The 23,553-nt window shown below is 40.2% G+C and overlaps 1 protein-coding gene and 1 non-coding gene across 10 annotated transcripts; both read left to right on the top strand.

The window, feature by feature from the left end:
- The first annotated feature begins 67 nt into the window (after positions 1-67).
- On the top strand, positions 68-23,553 carry phrf1 (PHD and ring finger domains 1). 9 transcript variants are annotated; one of them, XM_061822096.1, is made up of 19 exons: positions 68-220; positions 744-805; positions 909-1,024; positions 1,117-1,203; positions 2,316-2,500; positions 5,507-5,590; positions 5,843-5,976; positions 9,409-9,497; positions 10,163-10,329; positions 10,584-10,716; positions 10,789-10,904; positions 11,010-11,203; positions 11,294-11,416; positions 11,606-11,760; positions 13,056-14,805; positions 14,894-16,020; positions 16,107-16,177; positions 22,704-22,913; positions 23,108-23,552. In XM_061822096.1, exons 3-19 carry the CDS (start codon positions 946-948, stop codon positions 23,243-23,245), a joined length of 4,842 nt encoding a protein of 1,613 aa, XP_061678080.1. In that variant the 5' UTR covers positions 68-220; positions 744-805; positions 909-945; the 3' UTR covers positions 23,246-23,552. The 9 variants fall into 9 exon arrangements, with proteins under 9 accessions (XP_061678080.1, XP_061678079.1, XP_061678085.1 ...); XM_061822095.1 differs by having other exon boundaries at positions 898-1,024; XM_061822101.1 differs by having other exon boundaries at positions 81-224; positions 898-1,024; positions 13,059-14,805; positions 23,108-23,553.
- On the top strand, positions 1,893-1,965 carry trnat-ggu (transfer RNA threonine (anticodon GGU)). Its single transcript has one exon. It is a non-coding gene; the product is annotated as a tRNA-Thr (tRNA).

Here is a 23,553-nt window from a genome sequence, read left to right as displayed (position 1 = left end):
TTGAAACGATTAGCAGAACCTAAATTCACTCTCCAAACCAGTAGTTGGCAGTAATGCAGTTCAATAATATTTGGTCCCCGCCATTAAACACAAAGGAAAGACGAATACCCACTCGGCAATTTCCGTGGAAACTGTTTCGCGGACGGCGGTGTCACTCAACACCTAGATCCTACAACCAAGATTTAGTCCGAACCTACCTTTCACTTCGCCACCGAATATGGTCGGTAGGTGTGTTTTGGTTATGATTTACTCGATTGGGGAATTGGTACGAGTCATAAGTCGCTTGCTTGGAACGTTGAAGAACAAATGCCAACGGAGCGTTTAGTTGAAGCTTAATGCTAAATTTAGCTGACGGTATTCAGAAGGTAGCTAACAACATGGCTCCACGGTCATGCAAATGTAACGTACTATTTTTTTTATTATTTTTTTTTTTAACAACAAAAGCGTTTCATGTCTGGGGGCATAAACCTCCGAGTGCACGCAATTTTAATAAAAACGTCTTCACCCTCTATAAGTAATTCATGCATTACACTAAGTGAGCCATGGTTTACGATGAGTTTCCTTCTTTACGTCTTTGACATGCACATTACAGCATTAATCCTTAATCTTTAGAAACAAAGTTACTCGTTTCAGACGCTGTAAATGCTTGCCCTTTAGTTTGGACCCCCTGATGTCATACATTTTTTTTTCCAATTACCTGATTTATTTTTGTACTCACTTTCAATTTGTTTTATTTGACACAGCCTCCAGTATAGTAAAAAACGTTTAATGTTTGGTCAAATCAACCTGCCCCGTCCTTCAAACAGTGAGTAATCTGGCTCTTTATTTATATTCACCCCGCCCTTTCAGATAAATTGATATAATTTTAAATAATGGATTCGAATATCTAATTTCCAGCTATTTTGCAGACAAACTTTTGAGCGACCTGTCTGTTCATTATCAGTCATGGATGATGATGACAGCCCAGATGAACTGATAAACCACCGTAGATGCCGCAAAAGAACTGTGCCACAGGAAATTTCAGGTAGTTTGTGATGAGCGTTCTGCAAAAAAAATTGAAAATGTATGATTAACTTGTACTGAATGAGTCTGATACCACAACATTTGTTGTTTTAGACTCTGATGATGAGATTGATGGGTCAGAAGAGGATGAATCAGGTGGCAGTGACGAAGAGGAGGGAGAAGAAAATGATGAGGAATATGGTAACAGCAGTCACATTTAACCCGCGCGATCACACCCGCGCGCCATCACACTCGCAAATCTGCACAGTCGAGCACAAAAAAATCACGTGCGTAAAATTTGCTACAAGTAGCAAAAATAGTTATTGAAAGATGTCAAGACTACACAAATTAAGTGATATTAATTTACGTGTTTATTTCATAAATGTTGGTAACAAAACTAGCCTATTCCTAAACAATCACTATTCACCCGGAAACGGGAAATGCAAGTTAACCGTACTGAGCATATTCAGAAGTAATGCCAAAAGCACATGTTCCGAGTTGCTTCATGTACTGTGAGCGCATTTACGTCGAAAGTCATCAACATGTCAACGTGAGCCATGTCAAAGGAAATTCGGTTACACCAGGAGTCTTCAATGTGTCGATTGCGAGGCAGTTTTGGTTGGTCGTGTGACGGCGTGCCCAAAAAAAAAAAGAAAAAAAAATGTTAGACCATCATCCACTTCGTCGCTTGATTCAGGTGTGGCTAATACGTCTAGCGCACGCACATAAAGATGCGTTCTCGCAGGCCGGCCTCCTATTTACAACAGTCGTGGCGATGCGCATGTTCTGAAGAATTGTACTTCACCGTGTGTGTAAATGTAAAATTTTCTTATGATGAGTAAATACATTTTGATACATGATATTCCCCTTTTACGTGTCCATCAGTTTGAGGCCCCATAGCTCAGTGGTTAGAGCACTGGTTTGGTAAACCAGGGGTTGTGGGTTCGTATCCCACTGGGGCCTCCACTCCCTGAGAAGGGTTGCGTCAGGAAGGGCATCCGGCGTAAAAATTGTGCCAAACGTATATATGCGTTCATCTGAGATGACACGCTGTGGCGACCCCGAAAGGGACAACCCGAAAGAAACACATATGTGTCCATCAGTTTGTAAACGTAGTAGTTGCTTGCATCCAAAAGTCATACTGTATTGTCAACAAGGATTTGCGTGAGTTTACAATGTAGTCAGGATTTTTCAAAACTTAATGGGTGATTTGCCAACCATAAATTTTCTTGTGACAGTAGTCATCTTGATCATAAAATATTGTATATATGTATTAATGATCAAAAATGCATATTTTCTATTATCTACTTAAGATGAGGATGAAGAAGAAGAATCTGAAGTTGAGGATGCTGTTTTAGGCGCCGTCACAGCAATGAGCTCAGACGAGGATGCAGATAAATGTCCCATCTGCTTGAACACCTTCAGCAACCAACCTGTGGCAACACCAGAGAACTGTGAGCACTACTTTTGCCTCGACTGCATCCTTGCTTGGGCCAAGGTGAGTCGGGTATAATTTCTCAACCTCAACACTGTGTCCGTTCATCCTGGGTTTATCAAATATTTACATTGTCAGGTTGCATCATATGTCATACCTTTCATTAAATCATTGTCCTGTGGTAGTGTCAAAATGGTGTGAGAAATATTTGAGAAGCCCAGAACTGAAGAAGAAAATTAAAAACAGACCTGGGAGTTCAAGTTTCCATTATACTTGGTGACACGCGTGAGGCTTCAGCAAATCTTGTGAGAAATCTTGGACTTGATCCACATTTGCTTTTGTGAACTGACAATTATAAATAGTTTAACTCTACATGCAGTGTATGTGAAATTATGTTATCGTTTGAATTTGTACTTATATTTTAACCAAGGAAAAAAATTGCTGGAAAGCTGGCAAATCAATGCAACAGATTTAAAGGATTATCTCTACACATTTGCTTTACTTTCTCCTTGGCTTTGTTGTCCGCCCATATTTTTTGTAATGCAGCAGCAGAAATGTATCAGTGATGGCAAAAAGGGAAAGTTTGATAACTATACAGCCAGGAATGAAACCCAAATTTTAAAGTGTGCAGTTGTTGCTGAGTACAATGTACAGTACAGTCCATTTGATACTGTTGACAACACTCACCTTCCCCACCACTTCATTGGACCTACTGCCCTCTGGCAGGTGCTCCCAGTTCATCCAGACTAAAACAAACAGCCACTGAGACAGATTATTCCCTCATCGAACTCACAATGACACCAATACTCATCCCATACTTCTGTACTTCTACTTTTGTACGTTTAATGCAAAAAGATCTCGTTGCACTTTGCTGCTGATAATAACAGAGGAATCAAATGACTCTTCTGCTACTGCATGTCTGTCTTCCTGGCATTTGCACTGGATTATTTAGTGTTCTAAAGATTTTATATAATTTATCTTTCCATTCTATTTTTTATTCCTGAAACATACACCTGTCCTTACACCTCTATTTTGTTTTACCTGCATCGTACAGTGGCAGTAAACAGTATATTCTTATTTCTGTTTCAAACGTCTATTCTGCCAACATCTGTAAAGAGAGACTAAAGTGACTGTATTGTTTTGCAAACAGTCTGGTATTCTGGAAGTACAATTAGTGTTACTCTTTTTTTCCATTTTCATTTTAGTTTTATTATGATTTAGTTTTCTTCAGTAGCAGGTAACTTTTCTAAATACTTGTATGACTTGAGGTTCATAGTTAATCATGTTTATATGATGCCTTAGGGGAATTAATTCTCTTTAGATTACTTACAAAGTGTTTTTTTTTCAGTTTTTTTTTTAATTAAATAGGAAATTGACCAGTGTCAAATTTAGTTAACATTTAGAAGTTGCACCTTAAGGTTGGAAATTTATATTCAAACCTCTTTAGCTAGCAATTTTTACCTGTTTATTGGTTCATAGTTAATAGAACATTTTTTTATTTAGCAGTTGATACATGGATATACAGAAAAATATTTGGACAGTGACAAGTTTTATTTTAGCTGTTTACAAAAACACATTTAGTATACAATTACATAATCGTGTTTTAAAATGCATTCAAATAGGAGCAAGGGTTGAGGAATTATAGCTCTTTAATACACAGCTACCTCTTTTTCAAGGGACTAAAAGTAATAGAACAATTGATTCAGAAGGCTGGGAAAAAATGTTACAATCTCCAGAAGCCTCTCCATCAGGGCCAATCAGAAGTCATGGCTGACAGGTGAAGCCCACAAGCTCCTGAAGGCCCGCAATGCTGCCTTCAGAACTGTGGATGAGGTGAGCTGAAGGAGAGCCAGGGCCAACCTGTCAGGTGGCATCAGAGAAGCCAAGAAGTAGTACACCAGGAGGATTGCTGACCGCTTCAGCCACAGCACAGACACCAGGAACCTGTGGCGTCGTATCCAGACCATCAGGGACTACAAGCACCCCCAATGGCCCCCAACAACTCTTCTTTGCTGCTGGATCAGCTCAGCCACACAACAGGACCCCAGCACAGAAGATACCTCTGCTTTCCCAAAGACCAGGTGCTGTTGCGGTCTGCAGGTAGCGTGTGGAGAGTACTCAGAAGGACTAACATAACGAAGGTCCCCAGACCGGATGACATTCCTGGCCACGTCCTTAGAGACAGTGTGGATGACCTCACAGATATCTTGAACACCTCAGTGAGCCAAGGCATTGTTCCGACCTGCCTCAAAAGCCCCACCATCATCCTGGTCCCACAAAAGCAGTCTCCTGCTCCAATGACTACCACGCGATTGCACTCAGTCTCATTATTATGAAATGCTTCAAGCAGGTAGTCATGGAGCACATTAATCCTCCCTCCCCTCACACTGGACCCCTATCTCTTTGCATATCAATCAAATGATTGACTGATGATGCTATCTCCACTACCCTTCACTCAGCTCTCACCCACCTGGAGACTAAAGACTCAGACGTCAGAATACTGTTCATCGACTTCAGCATTCAACACAATTATCCCCCAGTAGCTCATCCTCAAACTAGACCGGCTGGGACTGCATACCTCCCTTTGCAACGGGCTGTTGGACTTCCTGACGGGGAGACCCCAGGCAGTTCGGGTCGGTAACACCTCCAAAGCCATCATGCTGAAAACAGGTGCCACCAAGGATGTTTGCTGACCCACTCTACGCACCCGTATCCCTCTCCAAAGTCTTCATCAAGTTTGCAGACGACAGAACTGCAGGAGTGAGGTGAGCCCCCTGGCGACGTAGTGTAAGGACAACAATCTCCACTTGAATGTGGAGAAGACAAAGGAGAACATAGTGGACCATAGGAGAGGGCACACCCAGCATTCCCTGTTAACCAACTCCAGAAAATTGTGTCACTGTCCAAATAATTCTCAGCCTAACTGTAGCTAGTCCCTTAAAAATCACCTTTGGAACATTTGACAATATACTGAAAAGTGGGTCACTGTCTAAATATTGCAATCAAAGTCATAAGTGGGGGAAGGAAGAATAACATCGAATTTCAAATGTGTTTAATCCCTCTTTTCAGAATGCAAACTCATGCCCTGTGGACCGTATTGCTTTCAACAGCATTTCCCTCAGGAAGTCATATGGTGGTAAAGTGCAGAAAATTGTAAGTGTGTTCATCCCTGATTCTAAACAACAAATGCAATTGAATTCCCAAATGGTGTTTAAAGTCATAAATGTGACAGTCACAGTGCGTATAAATAATACCAAATTTGTGATTTGTTGTGCTTTGTTGGAATGGAATCACATTGTAAAATCTCTTAGGGATCCGTGTATTTAAACGATGAAAGTGTTACAAGTGACTTTGGTGTCTGTATGTAGATGTATTAAGTTTTTATTGTATTTATGCTCCATACAGATTACAGTACAAAAACCATTGAAGGAAGATGAAGAGGTGGCTGTGGATTTAGAATTGGAGCTGACCAATTGCGAGGTGTGTCAGGGTAGTGATAGGGAGGACCGTCTTCTGCTCTGCGATGGCTGTGATGCTGGGTGAGACATTCATTCATTCAAGACTTGTAGCACAGTGTGTTTTGATTAAATTCACTTTTTGTTCCTAGTTGTTAGTTTGCGGTCTTAAATACTGTTACCTTTGAGGATTACTTTTAGTAGATTTGGAAAATGATTGAAGGTTATTGTTTTTAATGTAAAATATTAGTCTTTACAGTGATCTTATTAGCCTTATCGGTACTGGTAGATGTTTAGCATTTTCTGTTGACCACCTATAAAGTCATAGTTTGCTTATCCAATCAATTATCTCATTGATCGGCTTTACAAAATACATTTACACCCTGTCGCCATCATGCACTGAATGTCTTAATCCAAAAGCTAGTTTATTAGCTTTGTCACGTCTCTTTTGATGAAGTACTGTATATCTGATCTCCAATAAAATATTTTTTTTTTTTTTTTTTTTTTAACCAATGTGAAACAGACAACATGTCTGAGAAGGACGGCACGAAATCCCCAGATCAGACTACAGGACAAATTTGCTCCTTCACGATCGCACTGTTAGTCTGAGGTGATAAAATCATGTATTCACATACTCTACCATGACATCCCATTTTTTTTTTTTTTTTCGATTATTGGGTTTTATTTTGTCAACTCAAATATCACTGGATTCACTCGTTATTGTGGCAGTGACCACATGAGTGGATGGCTTTGACTGTAATAAAGAAATGTGCGAAAAATGTGTGTTGGTTGTCCGTGGTGCTCAGGATAGACTTTCATTTTAGTGTTGCTGGAGGTATGTTTCTGTACTTTTAATATGATTCGAACTGCAAACAGGCAACCAAAACGTTATGTAGCACACAATGATCTGGCAAACAGTGGCATGAAAAACAAGGCTTAAATGCACAACTGAATCGGCGCACACGAGGAAATGGCACTTGACCACGCCACCGTGGTTACTGCCAAACACCTGACATAATTGTGCTTTTGGATATGTGTGCACATGGCATGCTGCGAACGCACACATGTGGCCATTGAGAACCACACTCCTCACATATTTATTACGTGGTGTAAAAATGTTAGACTTGGCGGGAATGTTTAGGGTCGGTCGGGAAATTGCATTTTTTTTACGCCTTATTATAATGCAAGAATTATTTGACCAATTAAACAGTAGCCCCTTTCTGATAGGGGTTGGAGAGGTTGGGGGGGAACTAGAAGGCGGCCAGTGTGTTGGCCATATAAACTGACTTTTTGTAGGCTCTTTTGCAGATTACCGTTTGAAATGCTGCCAGCTGCCAGACAGTCACTGGTCTCACTGCATAGCTAATTATATGGATGTACAAAGCCGCAACAGATGTAGACATGCGCACTTAATGGCGATTTCATGCTTTGACGAATTTTGTCTTAATGGGACGGCTTTGTACGAGCTCCTTATATGCAGGTGGTAGTTTCCAGTTGTTGCTTTAACAGCCATTGACAAGTCTGTTACAATTGGCCATTGTTGTTTATTGGCGCTGTTGTGCATTACGGATCACAGATATACAATATGACTGGATTTGACCAACACATGCAACTGTGCCTATGTTGAATGTGGTGACATTTCAAGGTAAGTTATTGGCAAGGTAGCCATGATTGCAGGAGTTGTACACGTATCTATTGTAGCAAAGAGCTCACATGGAGTGCAGAGAGAGCTCACATGGAGTGCAGTGTTAACTTAGAGAAATATAACACAGAGTCTGTCTTTGTCTCTGGAGTCTGAAACATGCTATTTTTGGTACAGTAACAGTTATTGCATTTTTTGTCAAGCTGTTTGTCTATGTCATCCAATTAATATATTTGGAAATCAGAAGAACTGTACCAATTCCTCGCGGCTCATGAAAGCCACCCACCTCACTTGACACTAGTCACTACAACAACCACACTAGATCAAGTTTGGCTAAAATTTAAAAATTTTCAAACATCTTGAAGCGCTTTAAAATTTTTTGTTACAATAACTTTGTACCATAATTGGGGGTTTAGTAATAATGTGTTGTACAGTGATAAGGGTGTATATGGCACGAAAAAAAGTATAACATATAATTGGTTGTAACGGGAAACCCACTACCCCTTTTTAGCCGTTAAATTGCGCTTCTACTGTATTAGGTTTAGAAGCCGGTGAATCAGATGGTTGACTTCAACACACCATTTTGGACAGTTGTCTTACCTTTTCACACATAACAGTAACTTGGTATAAAGCAGTCAAAAGGGCTGGCTTTGATAAGCAGTGTGAAAGGGGGTGTTGTGATGCCATTTATCTTCACATGGGTTGATTAATTCTTTTCTATTCTTTTCTGGTAGGTCATTAATAACCTGTAGAGCTCGTGTACCTATGTCATGGAATCACTTTATTTTTGTTTTCATGGCCATATTGCCGGTCAAACAAAGCATTGTTGAAAGTTAATTCCGTTGAGAGGAAATGAAAATGTCTTATAGCACGACACCCAGAATTTTGTTCGATACCGTTAAACATTTAGGTGATAAACAAAGGTACATGGAAACATTAGAGATACTTGGCATAGAGGATTCATATTTAATGCCGAAGTTGATGTTTTTGCCGATAAAATTTTTTACTGTTAATTCGCTTCCGCTTGTCTTGGACAACTGGATATACACACTCATCTGGTGAGTAAGTCGTTGAGATTTACACAGAAGAGTTTGAAAGCGTATAAAAGTCTGGACGCATACAAGTACTTCATGGCTAGATCTGTTCTCAATCAGGAATAAATTCCACACAGTGATGGATCCACTTGGATTTTTTTCAATACAAATACCAATATTTAAATAAATGACCATTGGTTTTACACAAACTCGCATTCATTAACTATGATTGGAAAACAAATTTTGCCTCCGTACACCGAAGCGTATTGCTGCCACACGCTTACCTCCATAAACTGGTCTGTGACAGACAGTTTATTTTTTCTAAACATGCATTGTTCTCAAATGAGTCAGCTTGGCATAATAAATACTTATTGATAGGTTGATACTGAGAAGAATTAATTCCTACCTGAAATGAAATGATCGCTACACAGGCATATGTATTTCATTGGGCACCATCCATCCTGTTTATTTGCTGAAACCCATCGATCTTTTCTGGTCTTTTCAGATGTTATTATATAGAATGATATCTTTGAAGAGCTGTCTTATCTATGGAGACAACCAACAGTGCAATTGGTCACGGGCATTTAAAAAATCTGCACCGGTTCAACGACTCCCGCAGTGTCAATCAGCTTTGTTTGACCAGCAATATGGCACCGTGAAAACGGTGACGTCACGTGCACGATCTCTATAACTATTAACAAATTCTGTAAATGACAAACTTGACCAAAAACATTACAATTTGCTACTAATTTTGCGTCGACTGTTATGCTTTCCTTCTTTCAAACAAATATTCAAGTACACTTGCAGAGCAGTTGAGTTACAACTTCCCTTTGGTTACAGCTACCACATGGAATGTCTCACACCACCACTGGACACTGTTCCTGTTGAAGAATGGTTCTGTCCTGAATGTGTCACTAATAACCACTCTGGTAAGTTGAAGTATAATTAGGTTTCTGGCATTCACCTTGCCTAAACAATTCTTCACTCACAATATGTTCTTGCGTAATGAACTCCGTTTAGTTGGTGTTATGTTGTCTAAAAAATGTCTGTGATGTGCTTTCATTAAAATATATCAAAGCTTCAGAATTACAGAAGAATTTACACCCCATTATTAAACCCTCATGAAACATAAAATGTTTTGAGAACATGATTACGTCTCAGGAAAATTAGTGACTGGTGCATATACTGCCGATTTTCACCATTGGAGTCAAAGCTAAGAGGTTGCAACAAGATAGCGGAGGAGTGGCGGGTGGGCACCTGTGAAAACATTCAAAAGCATTTTCACTCATGGAAGCAACAATTCATACACCACAACTTTAATGCATTTATCCATTAGTATCCATACAAATGCACTGGACCCTGCAAAACGCTAATCCTGTACCTCATGACTTGACTATTTGGCACTATCCAGAACGGATACACACATTTTCAGAAATTACCACACAACAAAAGATTTAGTTGGTCATTTCATTTGATTATTGATTTTTGGCAGGCACTCCCGAGATACGATTTGTATAGAATCAACTAAAAATATTTTTTCTATGATGTTAAAAGTGTCATACATGCTTACACTCATAAGCATTGTTTATTGAAGGAGAAGAAAATCGAACCCAAAGCCTCCCTTCTACTGCCCAGCCAACCACCAGTCGTTCACAGTCCCGAACTGCAGGTCCTACACGAGCCATCGCTCGCACTCAGCACAGTGAGCGGGTTCGAGCCAATGTGAATCGACATCGCATCACGCAGGCACGCACATCACAGGTTTGGCACGATGGAATGTTGTTGCATTCTTGGTTATGTTGTTGTGCTAGCTTTACACCATTATTTGCATAGTTGGATATAGGTTACTGTTTGCTATTTAGTAGAAAGGAAATCTACTCACACTAAGGTTATAATGACAACAGGAAATTGTTTTTTAACACAACAAATAATAACTGCCTGTGTTTGGTCCTTGTACCGGAATAGACTCAGAGAATAAATCTGGACAGTGATTTATATACTTTATATCGTTCTAGTTTGCTCCAACATACCAGATCCAGTCTACTTGGCTAGATGACACCATAAATGCGGTGGTTGCTGGGCTGAATACAGCTGTATATGTAAGGGACCTCACACCTCATGCACCAATCAGACGCCGGCGTAAGACTGGTAAGTTGGCTTAAGAAAATGCATCAGTGGGAACTACTGTACCAGGAAAATGTTGCACATTTTATTGAACAGGAACATGCCGAAAGGGAACAAAAAAGGAAGCGCTCTCTGTTAAGGGTAAAAAAGGTCGTTCGACAAGACATAGGAGGAAACGTAGAGTAAGGAGGGCTAAATCCAAAAGGACACTGGTGAGTCTCTCATCAGCAATTTGAGTCTTCCATAAAATATTTATATCTAATACTCATTGCAAGATAACATGACAGTTTCTTTCCTGTGTTTTTGCTTTTTCATAGGTGGCTAAGAAGTTAACAACTCCTCGGAGCCGCATTGCCAATAGTCTCGGATTGTCAAAGGACAAGAAGAACTGTTCACTTCCTACAGTTTGTCGCCCCTCAGAGCACACGCTAAGCAGCATGCGAGCTGATATAGGTGCTGCATCCCTTTCAATCTACGGGGATCCTTTTGACCTGGATCCTTTTATTGATCGGTATGGTCACTGGTTCATTGTACTGCGATAACTCACCCTAATAACGATTTAGCAATGTTTTATCTGTGGATTTTTTTTGGGTGGGGACAGTGAAGAGGATGAGCAAGAAGAAACAGTTATGTCATTGTTGGAGGCAAAGAGACGAGGGATATCTCATTCTGCTTTTCGCTCTCACCAGCCTGTTGCTCGACCAGTCAGCACAGGTCTCTCAAGGTAAATTTTCATCCTGATGTGTATTTTCTTTTTAACTTCCCACTGATTTATGTATATATTGGAGCTTATCAATTGCAAACATCTAGAATATTAGGGTAAAAAGGAAAATACACTGGAAGGGAAACGCTTAAATTTGTATTTATTTTTTTTTCAAGAAGAGACAACCCAATACAATTTGTGTGATACCAGGCGGAGTATGGATGTTCCCCAAACTGGAGGTGTTGTGGAGGCAGCACCAATGCCCGACCTCCTTGGTAGTATTCTTTCAGGGCAAAGCCTGCTTTTGATGGACAGCTCTGATGTTTTCATTAGTCGTGATGGTTCCCTTAAAGCCTCTCAATCAGGTAAGTTTAGAAATTCTGATCATAATGCCAAAAATCAGACAGACCTTCTACCTTTTTATTGAATTCGCCCTGCGGGCCGGGAAAATGTTTTCCAACCAGACAACTCAGTTTTAGCTGATGAACGTTGATCAATATTAGAGGATTTGCCTGCTTCTTAAACGGTGAATGTTTAACATACATTTGGTTCTTCCAGATAAAAAAATAGCTTCAGATCCAGTATGCATGAGTCTTTTTCAATGCAAGAAGGTGAAATTCCTTCAGCTGTCCGATAAGGGCAAAATTCTCTTTGGAATCACTGTAACATACTACAATAATATAGGATTGCAGAGCTGCCATATGTTAGTGTTATTGGACTAAAATCAAACGTCCAACATTACCACCCAGAATGGTACTATTATCAGGTCGTTGTGGCGAAAATTTGGCAAATACATTAATTAAAATAAGCACAATATTTTTGAAAAGTAGAGAGGAAAAAAAAAAAGCTGCCTTGTGCATGCTTTTTTATCACGCATGGCCCCCCCGTTCTATCGGCTACCGAGCTGCGCAGAGGAAAATGGTCTCTTTGGGTCCACTGTCAATGTATTGCAAGTCACTAATTGTCGCCTTCGTGACTGCAAATTAACCACACTTCTTACCCTGCTTCCCAAGAGAAGACATCTGATATACAAATATATTCAGAAAAATAGAAATCCAAAGTATTGTCCATGCATAAATTATCCAATGCATTTTCATCATATTTTTTTTTGCATACAAAATGGAATGTTGAGCTTTAATTGACATTTGAGATCTGATTGATAAACCAATTTTTTTTTGTTTTTATTTTATATTTTTATATTTTCATATACGGTACTTTGAATAAGGCTTCAATGTGTCTGCCATTATTATATGAATGCAATAAAATATTAAAATAACAAATATGGAAGCCATACTTTATGTACTATGATTATAGAGTATACAGTATGCAGAAATATTTTTATCCTAATACAAAATATCAGACTTTACTGTCAGTCAGTAATGTTCTTGACAACATTTTGAAAAGATAGAAATTCAGACAAGTTTGAGCAAATTGTTCTGGAAGTAAATTGCTATTGGTTTGCGGCTCTGGGATGGGACATATTCACACATGCATAACAAACCCTGTAGATGTGGCCTCTCGTAACGGTATGTTGACAGACACAGTAACTAGCTACATTAGCTACAAGAATTGGCAATCACAGCTTTCCTCTACTTAAATGAAAAAGAAAACATTTAATTTGAATGCCTGTCACAATCACTATTTTGTGCTTTAATTCCAGCAGAAAGTTTGTCTACTTTGAAGTCAGATTTAGGAAAGCCCAGCAGCTCCGAAGAATCAAACGCTACTGCCTCGCCTGTGGTTTCAGACAGCCTAGGAGAATGTTCTCTGTCTGATCACTTCACCAGACATCAATCTGGACCTACTTATGGCAACTTGAACAGACCTCTCTCCCAACGCTCCTCTCCGATACCCTCAGATGTCAACCATATGCAGCCGCCTCACTATCCTGATTTGCCACCTAGGGGTCATTTGTGTTTCCAGCAGCCTCTTAAAAACCAATCCTCACCATCATTTGGTATTCAGATTACCAATGGAGTTTGCAGGGAAGGCACCACCTCTTCATATAAGGAGTCTGTCCTAAGCTCCTTTAGCAGAAAAACACTTCCATCACAATCTCAAAGTACCAAAGCAGCTACAAAGCCCGTGTGGGTGGATGTGGACATCCTCCCAAGGATACCGAAAATAAAACGAGACGCTGTAGATGATGGTAACAGGGACATCATTAAAAGCAATTGTAGTTCTCCCACTGGTAGTAATTCTGGCATGCCTGAGACAGCCTTGATCAACTTTGCAGGGGACAAAAACAGAGATCGTCTTGCCCAACAAAGCAACAACACTGAACGCCAGTCACAAAATCAAGGAGCTGGGTCCTCTAAACCGTTCTCCAACTCTTTCTCTTTTTCCTCCTCCACTTTCTCTCCTACACCACTTTCCAATTCCTCAGTATCATCTTCATCATCCATAAGCTTCCGCATTAATGCCAGTGGGAACTCATGGCATTCACGACGGCTCAGCCTCTCATCATCATCTGCTAGTGGAAGCAACACACAGGGGGACAGGAAAGAGAAGATGGATGAAGCAAAGAAGAGAAAAGCGCACAGAGACAAACAGAAGCTGTTGCGGTCACGCACAACTCAAAGTAACAAACAAGACTTCAGTATCTATGACCCTTTTAATCCAACTATGTCAGACTCAAGTGGTTCTGACAGTGAAGGTGAGAGCTTGGGCACCAGGTGTCACCAACTTCGTGCAGCTCATTCAGCGTTCACTCAATATATAGCACAAAGTGAGCAGAAACTGGTTCAGGCGAAAACAAAATCATGTGCGAGTGAAGCCTCCCAAGGAGAACCAAGAGAATCAGAGACTCCATCACGGGTGGTCCATTTCGCTTCAGGAATTCTCAAAGTTGAAAAAAATTCAATGTTGGTGGATGCAAAGACTGTTAACCGATCAGCACAGAGTGGCATCCAGGTAAAGAAGGAGCCAAGAAAGAATGTTTTTGCACACAGTGAGAGTGATTCTTCAGGTTCACAGACACCAACTTTTATTTCACCTGTTCAACACAGTCTGGGCCATATAAAGCCAGAGGAGGAAATTGCTCAGAGTGCCATTAGTTCCCAAAATGTTCCCAACAACAAAAAAATTGATTATTTGAACTTATGTTCTATCAAGGTAAAATTGAAGGAAGAAATCAAATCTGATCCCGGGTCTACTCCAAGTGATTTGGGCTGTGAAAAGAAAACTTCCACCACAGCAGTTCCATCTAAAAAACAACACTCTACTTCAAGTAGCTCAGAATCTGACAAAGGCAAGACTAAGAACTATCTTGTCTCGAACCAGGGAGACCGGCAGAAGAAAGTGGACAAAAGGCGCTCAAGGTCACGAGAGAGAAGAAAGTGTTCATTGTCACAAAGTTCTCAGTCCAATTCTCCCAAGAGCGCCTGGAAAAAGAGACGACAGAGATCTAGGTAAAGTGATGTTTTTTTTGGTTAATTTTTTTCCATTTAGAAAGCACTAAATATTCTTAATTCTTTCTCTATGATTTTGTACCTGAAGGTCCGGATCCAGGGCGAGCAGTAGAGAGCGTTCAAGTAGGGAAAAAAAAGAACAAAAGAGCCGGGAAAGAACTCATGGTAACGAAAGTAGCCGGGAGAGAACGGTGTACAGTGATAGGACATATCATCAGTCTCGGTCTAGATCACGGTCCAGAGGTAGATACAAGGACCAGAGATGTGGACGGTCCCGCTCTAAATCCCCGTCATCAGCATACAAGTCCAGATCCAAGGAAAGAAGGAAAGAGCACATGCACTCGTGGCATGAACTAAAGCCTCAACTGAAAAACAGAAGGAGACCCAGGTCTAGATCAAGTTCAAGAGAGCGAAGGAAAGTGGGTGGTCCATTCAAAACCTTCCCCCAAAATACAACAGAGTCATGTTTTTTATCCACAAAATATCACAAGGACCCTAAACAAGAGGATAAAGTCTCCCTAAGCGCTGTAAAAAAAGAAGAAATTGCTGAAGTAAAAAAACACATTTCAGAACCTACCTTTGCTGCTAAAGTTAAAAATAAAGATGACAGTGAAGATAATATGGCCACTTCTTCAGTAATGAAGAAAGAAATACAAGAAATTAAAGAGGTGAAGAAAGAAGAGCTACAATCTATAGATATGTTCCAACATTCTCCCATCTCCACACACATTAAGGAAGAAGAAGAGACTCCCTATGGAATGAAAGAAGAGCCCATTATGATAGAAGTGTGTAAAATGACCGAGACACAAGGCGTTTGTGAAAACATTCAAATCAAAGCAGAGCCTGTGTCCTTAGACTTGTCAGTCACCTCGCCTCAAACCATAAGTAGTCACCAGGAGGCACCTAATCACTTTCAGCCCGATGTCAAGGCCCCAGTTGACCAGGCAAACATAATTGAGCTTAATGCCCCCGTGAAGCAGCCCCCAATATCTGATGAAGACATCTCCATTGATGTGGTGCATGAGAGCCTTGACTGTGTGAAGCAAGAACTCACCGAGGACATTAGTGCCAATATCAAACAGGAAGACACCAGACAGGAAGGGACGACTGAGGCAGAACAGCTGTCGGCTGCATCAAAAGTTAAGATTCAAGGGAAGAGGGTGACCTGGAATATACAAGAGCCTGATGGAGTGCAACCAGACAAGTCTTTGAGCAGTGAGTGTTGATTTCTCATCTGCATATTTGCCTAATTACAAATTTCATGTGGAACTGTTGAGTTCATTCACTATACTTTCCTTCAGAGCTGGCTTTGAATAAAAGAAAGCTAAAACAGGAGGTAGCTCACAGACCTTCATCTAATACCCCTGATCAGGTAAGACCAAGTACGTTTAATACTAGGAGTATTCAGACTAGGACAGTTTATGTGCCTCTCCACACTAATAGATTCAATAGATTCAAAATACGTTGCAAAAATAATTCAGAAAATTTAGAATCAAGGGACTCAAATGTAACCCATGGACATGACTTACGAATCCCCCAATTTTTCAACCCACAAAGTGTTGCTTGGTTTAGAATTTCTCCTGTGTTGCAAGCTAAACCCTATTCACGAGCTTCAAATACGTAGCCGCTTGAGTAATGTGTAAAGAAATACTGTAATTTGTAAAATGTGTCCTGAAGTATAATGCGCACCCCCAAAGTTGACCCAACAAAATCAGAAAAACCCTTCTACCAATGTACAATGCTCACTACCATTTTGCCACTACCCATCTGCTCAGAATATTAGGAATGATCTGTTTATATTTTGTGAGGTTTGTACTTGTATTATTTTTCAAAAAAATCTCTGTACAACAATTATTAATAGTCGTTGTGCATGTGCTGATGTAGCGGTAATATAATCTTAAAACAGGCCACAGGACACGCTTGTCCTGGTCCCTGCAATTGTCAGAACAGAATCCCTCCACCAACTAAAATAAATGCTCAATGATGGCACAACATTTTATTAATACTGTTGATAACACGTATTAGAGTCTTAAATAAACTATTTAGCACTATTTAATTTAAACATTTTTTTGCATTAAATATTTGTGCATGAAACATTTGTGCATAGTGGAGTTTATCCTCCTCATTACACATCCTTGGCTAATCCCTCAAAAGAAGCATTGACTCATCTCCAATCTGGAAAAAGATCCATAGTAGCTGCCTTTGGTGCATCGCTGTGGAACTCATCATTGATGACTTGGTACAGTTCCGGTGCCTCTTTCATTGCATCATGAACATCTCATCTTGCTCCCACCACATGTCATCCTTTTTGCCATCCATGCCGTTTGTGAGGAAACATTTTTGTAGAGGTTGGGTTGCGCAGCCTGTCCCCTTCCATTCGGCTCCAATCTGTCGCATCTTTCACGACGCCATCAGGTGACTATCAAAACGTGAGCTCTAACTACGTAGACACGTGCGTAATTGGCATGTTTAAAAATAAAAAAAAAAATAATAAAAAAGGACCATTTAAATTGTGTGCACTCCCCCGTCTTTTTAATGTGCTCATGACGCTCATATTACGTAGTTTGAGTTTACGCTGTTTTGATGGGCGCACATTACCGTAATATATATAAATGTGTAACGTAAGACATCGAATATCATATTGAAATATATATGTATACATTTTTTACCATGCTATGTACAGTGAAGAAAATAAGTATTTGATCACCCTGCTATATTGCAAGTTTTCCCACTTAGAAATCATGCAGGGGTCTGAAATTTTCATCGTAGGTGCATGTCCACTGTGAGAGAGATAATCTAGAAATCACAATGTATGATTTTTTTTTTTAACGATTTGTGTGATACAGCTGCAAGTAAGTATTTGCGCACCTGTCTATCAACTAGAATTCTGACCCTCAAAGACCTGTTAGTCTGCCTTTAAAAGTCCATCTCCACTCCATGTATTATCCTGAAACAGATCCAGCTGTGTGAGGTCGTTAGCTGCAGATAGACGCCTGTCCACCCCATACAATCAGTAAGACTCAAACTTGAAACATGGCTAAAACCAAAGAGCTGTCCAAAGACACCAGAGACATAATTGTACAACTCTACACGACTGCAAAGTGCTACAGAGAAATTGCGAAGCAGCTTGGTGAAAAAAGGTCCACTGTTGGAGCAATCATTAGAAAATGGAAGAAGCTAAATATGACGGTCAATCTCAATCGGATTGGAGCCCCATGCAAGATATCGCCTCATGGGGTCTCAGTGATCTTAGAAAGGTGAGGAATCAGCCCAGGACTACGCGACAGGACTTGGTCAATGACCTGAAAAGAGCTGGGGCCACCATTTCCAAGGTGACTGTTGGTTATACACTAAGACGTCATGGTTTGAAATTATGCACGGCAGGGAAGGTTCCCCTGCTTAAACCAGCACATGTCAAGGCCCATCTGAAGTTTGCCAATGACCATTTGGATGATACAGAGGAGTCATGGGAGAAAGTTTTGTGGTCAGATGAGACCAAAATGGAACTTTTTGGTCATAATTCCACTCACCGTGTTTGGAGGAAGATGAATGATGAGTTCCATCCCAAGAACACCATCCCGACTGTGAAGCATGGGGGTGGTAGCATCATGCTTTGTGGATGTTTTTCTGCACATGTGACAGGACGACTGCAGTGTACTACTACTCAGGCATCCACCTACAAAGCAATTTTGTCTGCTGGCGTCACCCCTGTCCCAAATGCTGGGCCTGTACTCATCATTCTTGACACTGATCGGTTGTCATGACGCCATCTGTGGCCTATACAATGTAGGAGCCGAATAGCTGCATGGTCACCCCACTGGTGTCATGTAACGGGTCACTTAGCATGGATTCGTGCCTATTCACATGAATTGCATTGACGTTATATGTCATCATGTTGAGTGAATAGTCCAGTTTGCCTCCTTGTGTAAACGCTCTCCAGTCATGACCAAGCGTGTTGAGAATGAATGACGTATTGGTTTTCACAAGATTTGCTGCTTCAGTGGTTATAGATATTTTTGTTAGATGTTACTATGATAAACTGAAGTACCGTGGCACCTCTACTTGCGAACGTCTCTGGTAACGAAAAATTCAGGTTACGAAACTCCTCGGAAAATTCAGGATACGAAAGGAAAAAATAGGTGCTGTATTCAAAGCCCCAAAATTCTACTGAAGGTAACCATCCTGTATCTTGGTATTTGTGAAACAGTGGAGCTGCTCTGCCATTGGCTATCGCCATAGCATCTTCCTGGCATCCCATTGGCTAGGGAGGATGTCAATCTTTACCCATGATGCTCTTCCTGTATCTTGTTTTGTTTGCCGTGGTAGATCTGCTCTTCCATTGGCTATCGCCTAAGCATCTTCCTGGCATCCCATTGGCTACGAGGGAGATCAGTTTTTACCCATGATAGTTTTCGTTTCCCTTGGTCACTCGATTGTCATTGACTCATGCGAGCGCTGTCACATGCTAGCACACATTGGTAAAGTACAACTTTTTTGTGAGATTTTCATTTATTTTTTGCAAGTTTATTCATCTTTATTCACCATTGGCCCCAAGAAACTTTAGTGGAATTAAGTGATGAGCATGCATACCTTCGTACATGTTTTTTTCTCACCTGTCAAAACGTTTGCTGCCTCCTGCCTCAACCACGATGCCTTTTGTTTGTCACACACCCTTTTCTTCACAAAGTCGCCCAATGACTTTTAACTGCGTGCTTATGGTCATTGTCTTGTTGAAAGGTGAACGTCTGAGGTCCTGACCACTCTGGAGAAGGTTTTCGTCCAGTATATCCCTGTACTTGGCCGCATTCATCTTTCCTTTGAATGCAACCAGTCATTCTGTCTCTGCTGTTGGGGAAAAACAACCCCACACCAAGATGCCGCCATCACCATGCTTCACTGTTGGGACTGTATTGGACAGCCTGGTTTTCTCCACACATACTGTTTCTAATTAAAACCCCAAAAGTTATATATCGGTCTCATCAAACCAGATAATCTTATTTCTTACCACCTTTGAGTCCTTCCGATGTTTTTTGTTGTATTTATTTATTTTAACCAATGTAGGCATGTGGGCTTGTCTTATCTTGCCCCGAAGAGAGGATTCTGTCGGACAGCTTTCGCAAGCCTTTGTGGAGAGCAGCAGTGTTGGTTGACTTTCTACAACTTTCTCCCATTTCCCGACTGCATTTCTGGAACTCAGTTATGATGATGTTTGGGTTCTTTAAGATAGGGTTGTGGTCATCCCAAACATCTTCCGTTTAAGGATTATGGAGGCCATAGTGGTATTAAGCACCTTAAGAAAAGCAGATTTTTTTAGTAACCTGGGCCAGATCTGTGCCTTGCCACATTTCTGTTTGAGCTTTTCAGGCAGTTGCTTTGACCTCCTGATTCTCATTAGCACTGACATGCACTATGAGCTGTAAGGTCTTTTATAGATACTTGTGTGGCTTTCCTAATCAATTCCAGTTAGTTTACAATACAATCAAGGTTCCAATGAATGTGTAGAACCATCTCAAGCATTATCAGAAAAATGGACAGTACCCGAGTTAAATTTGCGTCACAGCAAAGGGTCTGAGTACTTATGGCTGTGTGATAGTTTAATTTTTCTTTTTAATAAATCTTCATAAAATGTCAACAATAGTTTTTTTCCCATCAATATGGGGTACTGTGTTTACAATAATGGGGTTGTGGGAGGAGTGCACTTAAATTATTTTGGAAAAATGGCAGCAACAAAACTGTAAAAAAATAAGAAGGTCCTCATACTTTCCATACCCACTGTAAGTCATGACCTAATTCAAATTCAAACTTCTCAGAATTGAAGGATGAAATGGCTTTTGTTACCAAATGGTGATTTCTTTCTCAAGCTACACTTGCGCCACTTCTCTTTTTTTGTTTGTTTTGTTTTAAGAAAAAAAAACCTTAGTGTTATATTGGTATTTGTCACTGCAGTTCACTGTTTTTGTGTCAACCACGTAGGATAATTCTATCACCAATGGGTGGCAGTGTTAGTCCTGTGAGCATTGATGGAAAGTGAAGAGGTGATTGAAACCTAAACTCGAGAGTTTTGTCATTTCAAATTAAATGAAACTGAAACCCCATTATCTAATTCAATATACTGTATAATATTATTCATGGATTAATAAGAATGATGACATCTTCAATACAATATTCTCAGTGCAGACAATAACCTGGAATAGTAAGAGTAATAACAGTTTGTCCAACATATAGCATCTGGCTCTGGGAATAATATGGAAAATATAAATTTTTTGATGTTCAGTGTTCCCTCATTTAACGCTGGGGTTGCGTTCCAAAATATACCCGGAAGTGAAATCAGTGTAGAAGTTTTTTTTTCTTTTTTTTTTTCATTCATTATATATATTTTTTTTGGTTTCCAGGTTGGTTTTTTTTCATTTAGTGTTTTTTTTTGTGTAGTGTTTTCCTATAACTCTAACCTCTAACTACACACTTTGGAACCTTTTTTTCCAGACAGCCGTGAACAATTTCTCACATTTGTTTAAATATTCTCAAAGTTCAAACCTTTGTAGAAATAAATGTAATTCTAATGATCAATCTATGAGGTTGGACACAAGAAATTAAGAGTGACACGGGTGCATTTTACAGTTCCTCTGCTGGTCGAAGCTATGGGTCCTTGTTGGTGCTTTTTTTTTTCCCTTCTGGGTGAGAATATCCTTATGAACCGACATGTCACCTTCGATTATGTTGGAGAACTGAAGCAATGACGCTTTGTGCGGGTGCGCCGAAATGCCGCGACCCCTGGTAGTTAAGGCGGTCAATCGCGGCTTACGAATAAGAAGACCCTGAAAAGGAAGCACCGGACACAAGTGTTAAAAAAAGAGGTGGAGGATCCACTAACACTTGATCACATGACAACCATCACCAATGAATTTTAGCGAAGTGCACTGAGCTCAAGTGCAGTCGTCCAGGCAGCTAGGTTCGGGGGCCGCCGCAATTGCCCACCCTAGCTACCGGGACCGTAGCCGCAGCACAACGCGGGAGCTGGTGCTTAGGCGGTTGACAATGGTCTACAATCCTATAGCCAATTGGGATGCAGAACACGATCCGGGGTTTCCCTTGGCGATGTAGGATACAGATCCCAATGCCCATTCATACGCCATAAAAAAAATTGAGAAAAAGCCCATTACACTGGGGAAAAAAAAAATAATAATTTACACATGCGGACACACACAAACCTGTGTAAGACTGAGGCCTCATAAACCAAACTGTTGTAGTGAGCGAACACTATACAGTCCCCTCCAAAATTATTGGAATAGCATGGTCAATTCCTTTGTTTTGTCGTATACTGAAAACTTTTGGGTTTCGGATCGAAAGATGTATGAGACAAAAGTTGAGCGTTCCAGCTTTTCTTTCAAGGTATTTACATGTAGATGTTTTCAACAGCGCAGGACAGAGTACCTTTTGTTAGAAGTCAATATCCATAGTGTTTGAAGTTACCCACTTTACAAATGAGAAAAAGTATTGGAACAGATTATTAATTGTCAACAAATACCTGAGCAACTACAGAGATCTATCAGTCACTTTAAAAGTGAGTGGCTTCAAGCAAAGTTGCTCTATCCTGAGTAGTTTAATACATCAAGATGTAAATACCATTAAATAAAAGCTTGACTTTTGAACCTTCTTTTCATACTCATTCTTTTGAAATGTTTTCAGTATGCAACAAAAGCAAAGGAATTGACCTTTGCATTCCACTACTTTTGAATGTAACTGTACATGCTTTATCAATTTCTTTCTGCTTAAAATATTTCTCACTTGTATTCTTCAAATGTCAAGAAAGCCAACATAGGCAGTCTTTCACCAAAACTTTATTGCTCTCTCGTTGCAGCTCTTTAACTTTAGTTGTTTTGTTTGACATACCTTAACAGGACACAATTGGACCTGGTTCAGTCAGTGATTCATCCAAGGGCGACAGTGCTACTCTACTGACTGGCACTGGCTGTCAAGCGTATTTAAAGAAACTTCATATGCAAGAGAGAGCTGTTGAAGAGGTCAAACTAGCCATCAAACCTTTCTACCAGAAGCGAAAAATCACCAAGGAGGAATATAAAGAGATTTTACGCAAAGCTGTGCGAAAGGTGGGTACTAAGATACAGTGAAGAAAATATGTATTTGAACACCTTGCGTGGGAGAACTTGCAATATAGCAGTATGTTCAAATACTTATTTTCTTCACCGTAGTATAAGGAAAATACATGATCACTTTTTTTCAGCTATGACCCAAGATATTGTTAAGTTGAAGTGTTATAAGTTGAAGTCATGTGTTTCACTAGGTGTGCCACAGCAAGAGTGGGGAAATAAACCCAGTGAAGGTGGCCAATCTGGTCAAGGCTTATGTTCAGAAGTACAAATATGCTCGGAAACACCAGAAATCTGAGACCGAGGCCATAAAGGTGACTGACAGCAACTGATCCACGTCCTATCAACTCTTATTCACTTTTTCACCAGAGAGGGTCTGGTAGAAAGATTCCATGTTTTTCATCACAATGGACAGATTTTTGTCTTTTGCTGGGATGCAAGTGAAGAACTTTTCTTTTCATGTACAGCCCAAGTTGTACTTTTAAAAGACTTTTCCCCAAGGTAGTACTGTCCACTGATTCCTTGCTCACATTTAATGGTGACGAATCACCATCCGTAACCTTTTGTTACTAAAATATATATCAGTGGTCAAAACTGAACTATTGGTTTACAGGCATGTTTTATGTTGGTATTTAAAATG

Source organism: Syngnathoides biaculeatus, chromosome 6, assembly GCF_019802595.1.
Source record: "Syngnathoides biaculeatus isolate LvHL_M chromosome 6, ASM1980259v1, whole genome shotgun sequence".
Taxonomy (NCBI): Eukaryota; Metazoa; Chordata; class Actinopteri; order Syngnathiformes; family Syngnathidae; genus Syngnathoides; species Syngnathoides biaculeatus.
This window is presented reverse-complemented; position numbering and strand designations above follow the sequence as displayed.

What these genes read in the sequence shown, in the direction of transcription:
- phrf1 (XM_061822096.1), top strand. Translation starts at nt 946, where the DNA reads ATGGATGATGATGACAGCCCAGATGAACTGATAAACCACCGTAGATGC. An exon ending in CCTTAAAGCCTCTCAATCAG is followed by an intron (nt 11,761 to 13,055) that starts GTAAGTTTAGAA and finishes CTTTAATTCCAG; the next exon opens with CAGAAAGTTTGTCTACTTTG. An exon ending in TACGCAAAGCTGTGCGAAAG is followed by an intron (nt 22,914 to 23,107) that starts GTGGGTACTAAG and finishes GTGTTTCACTAG; the next exon opens with GTGTGCCACAGCAAGAGTGG.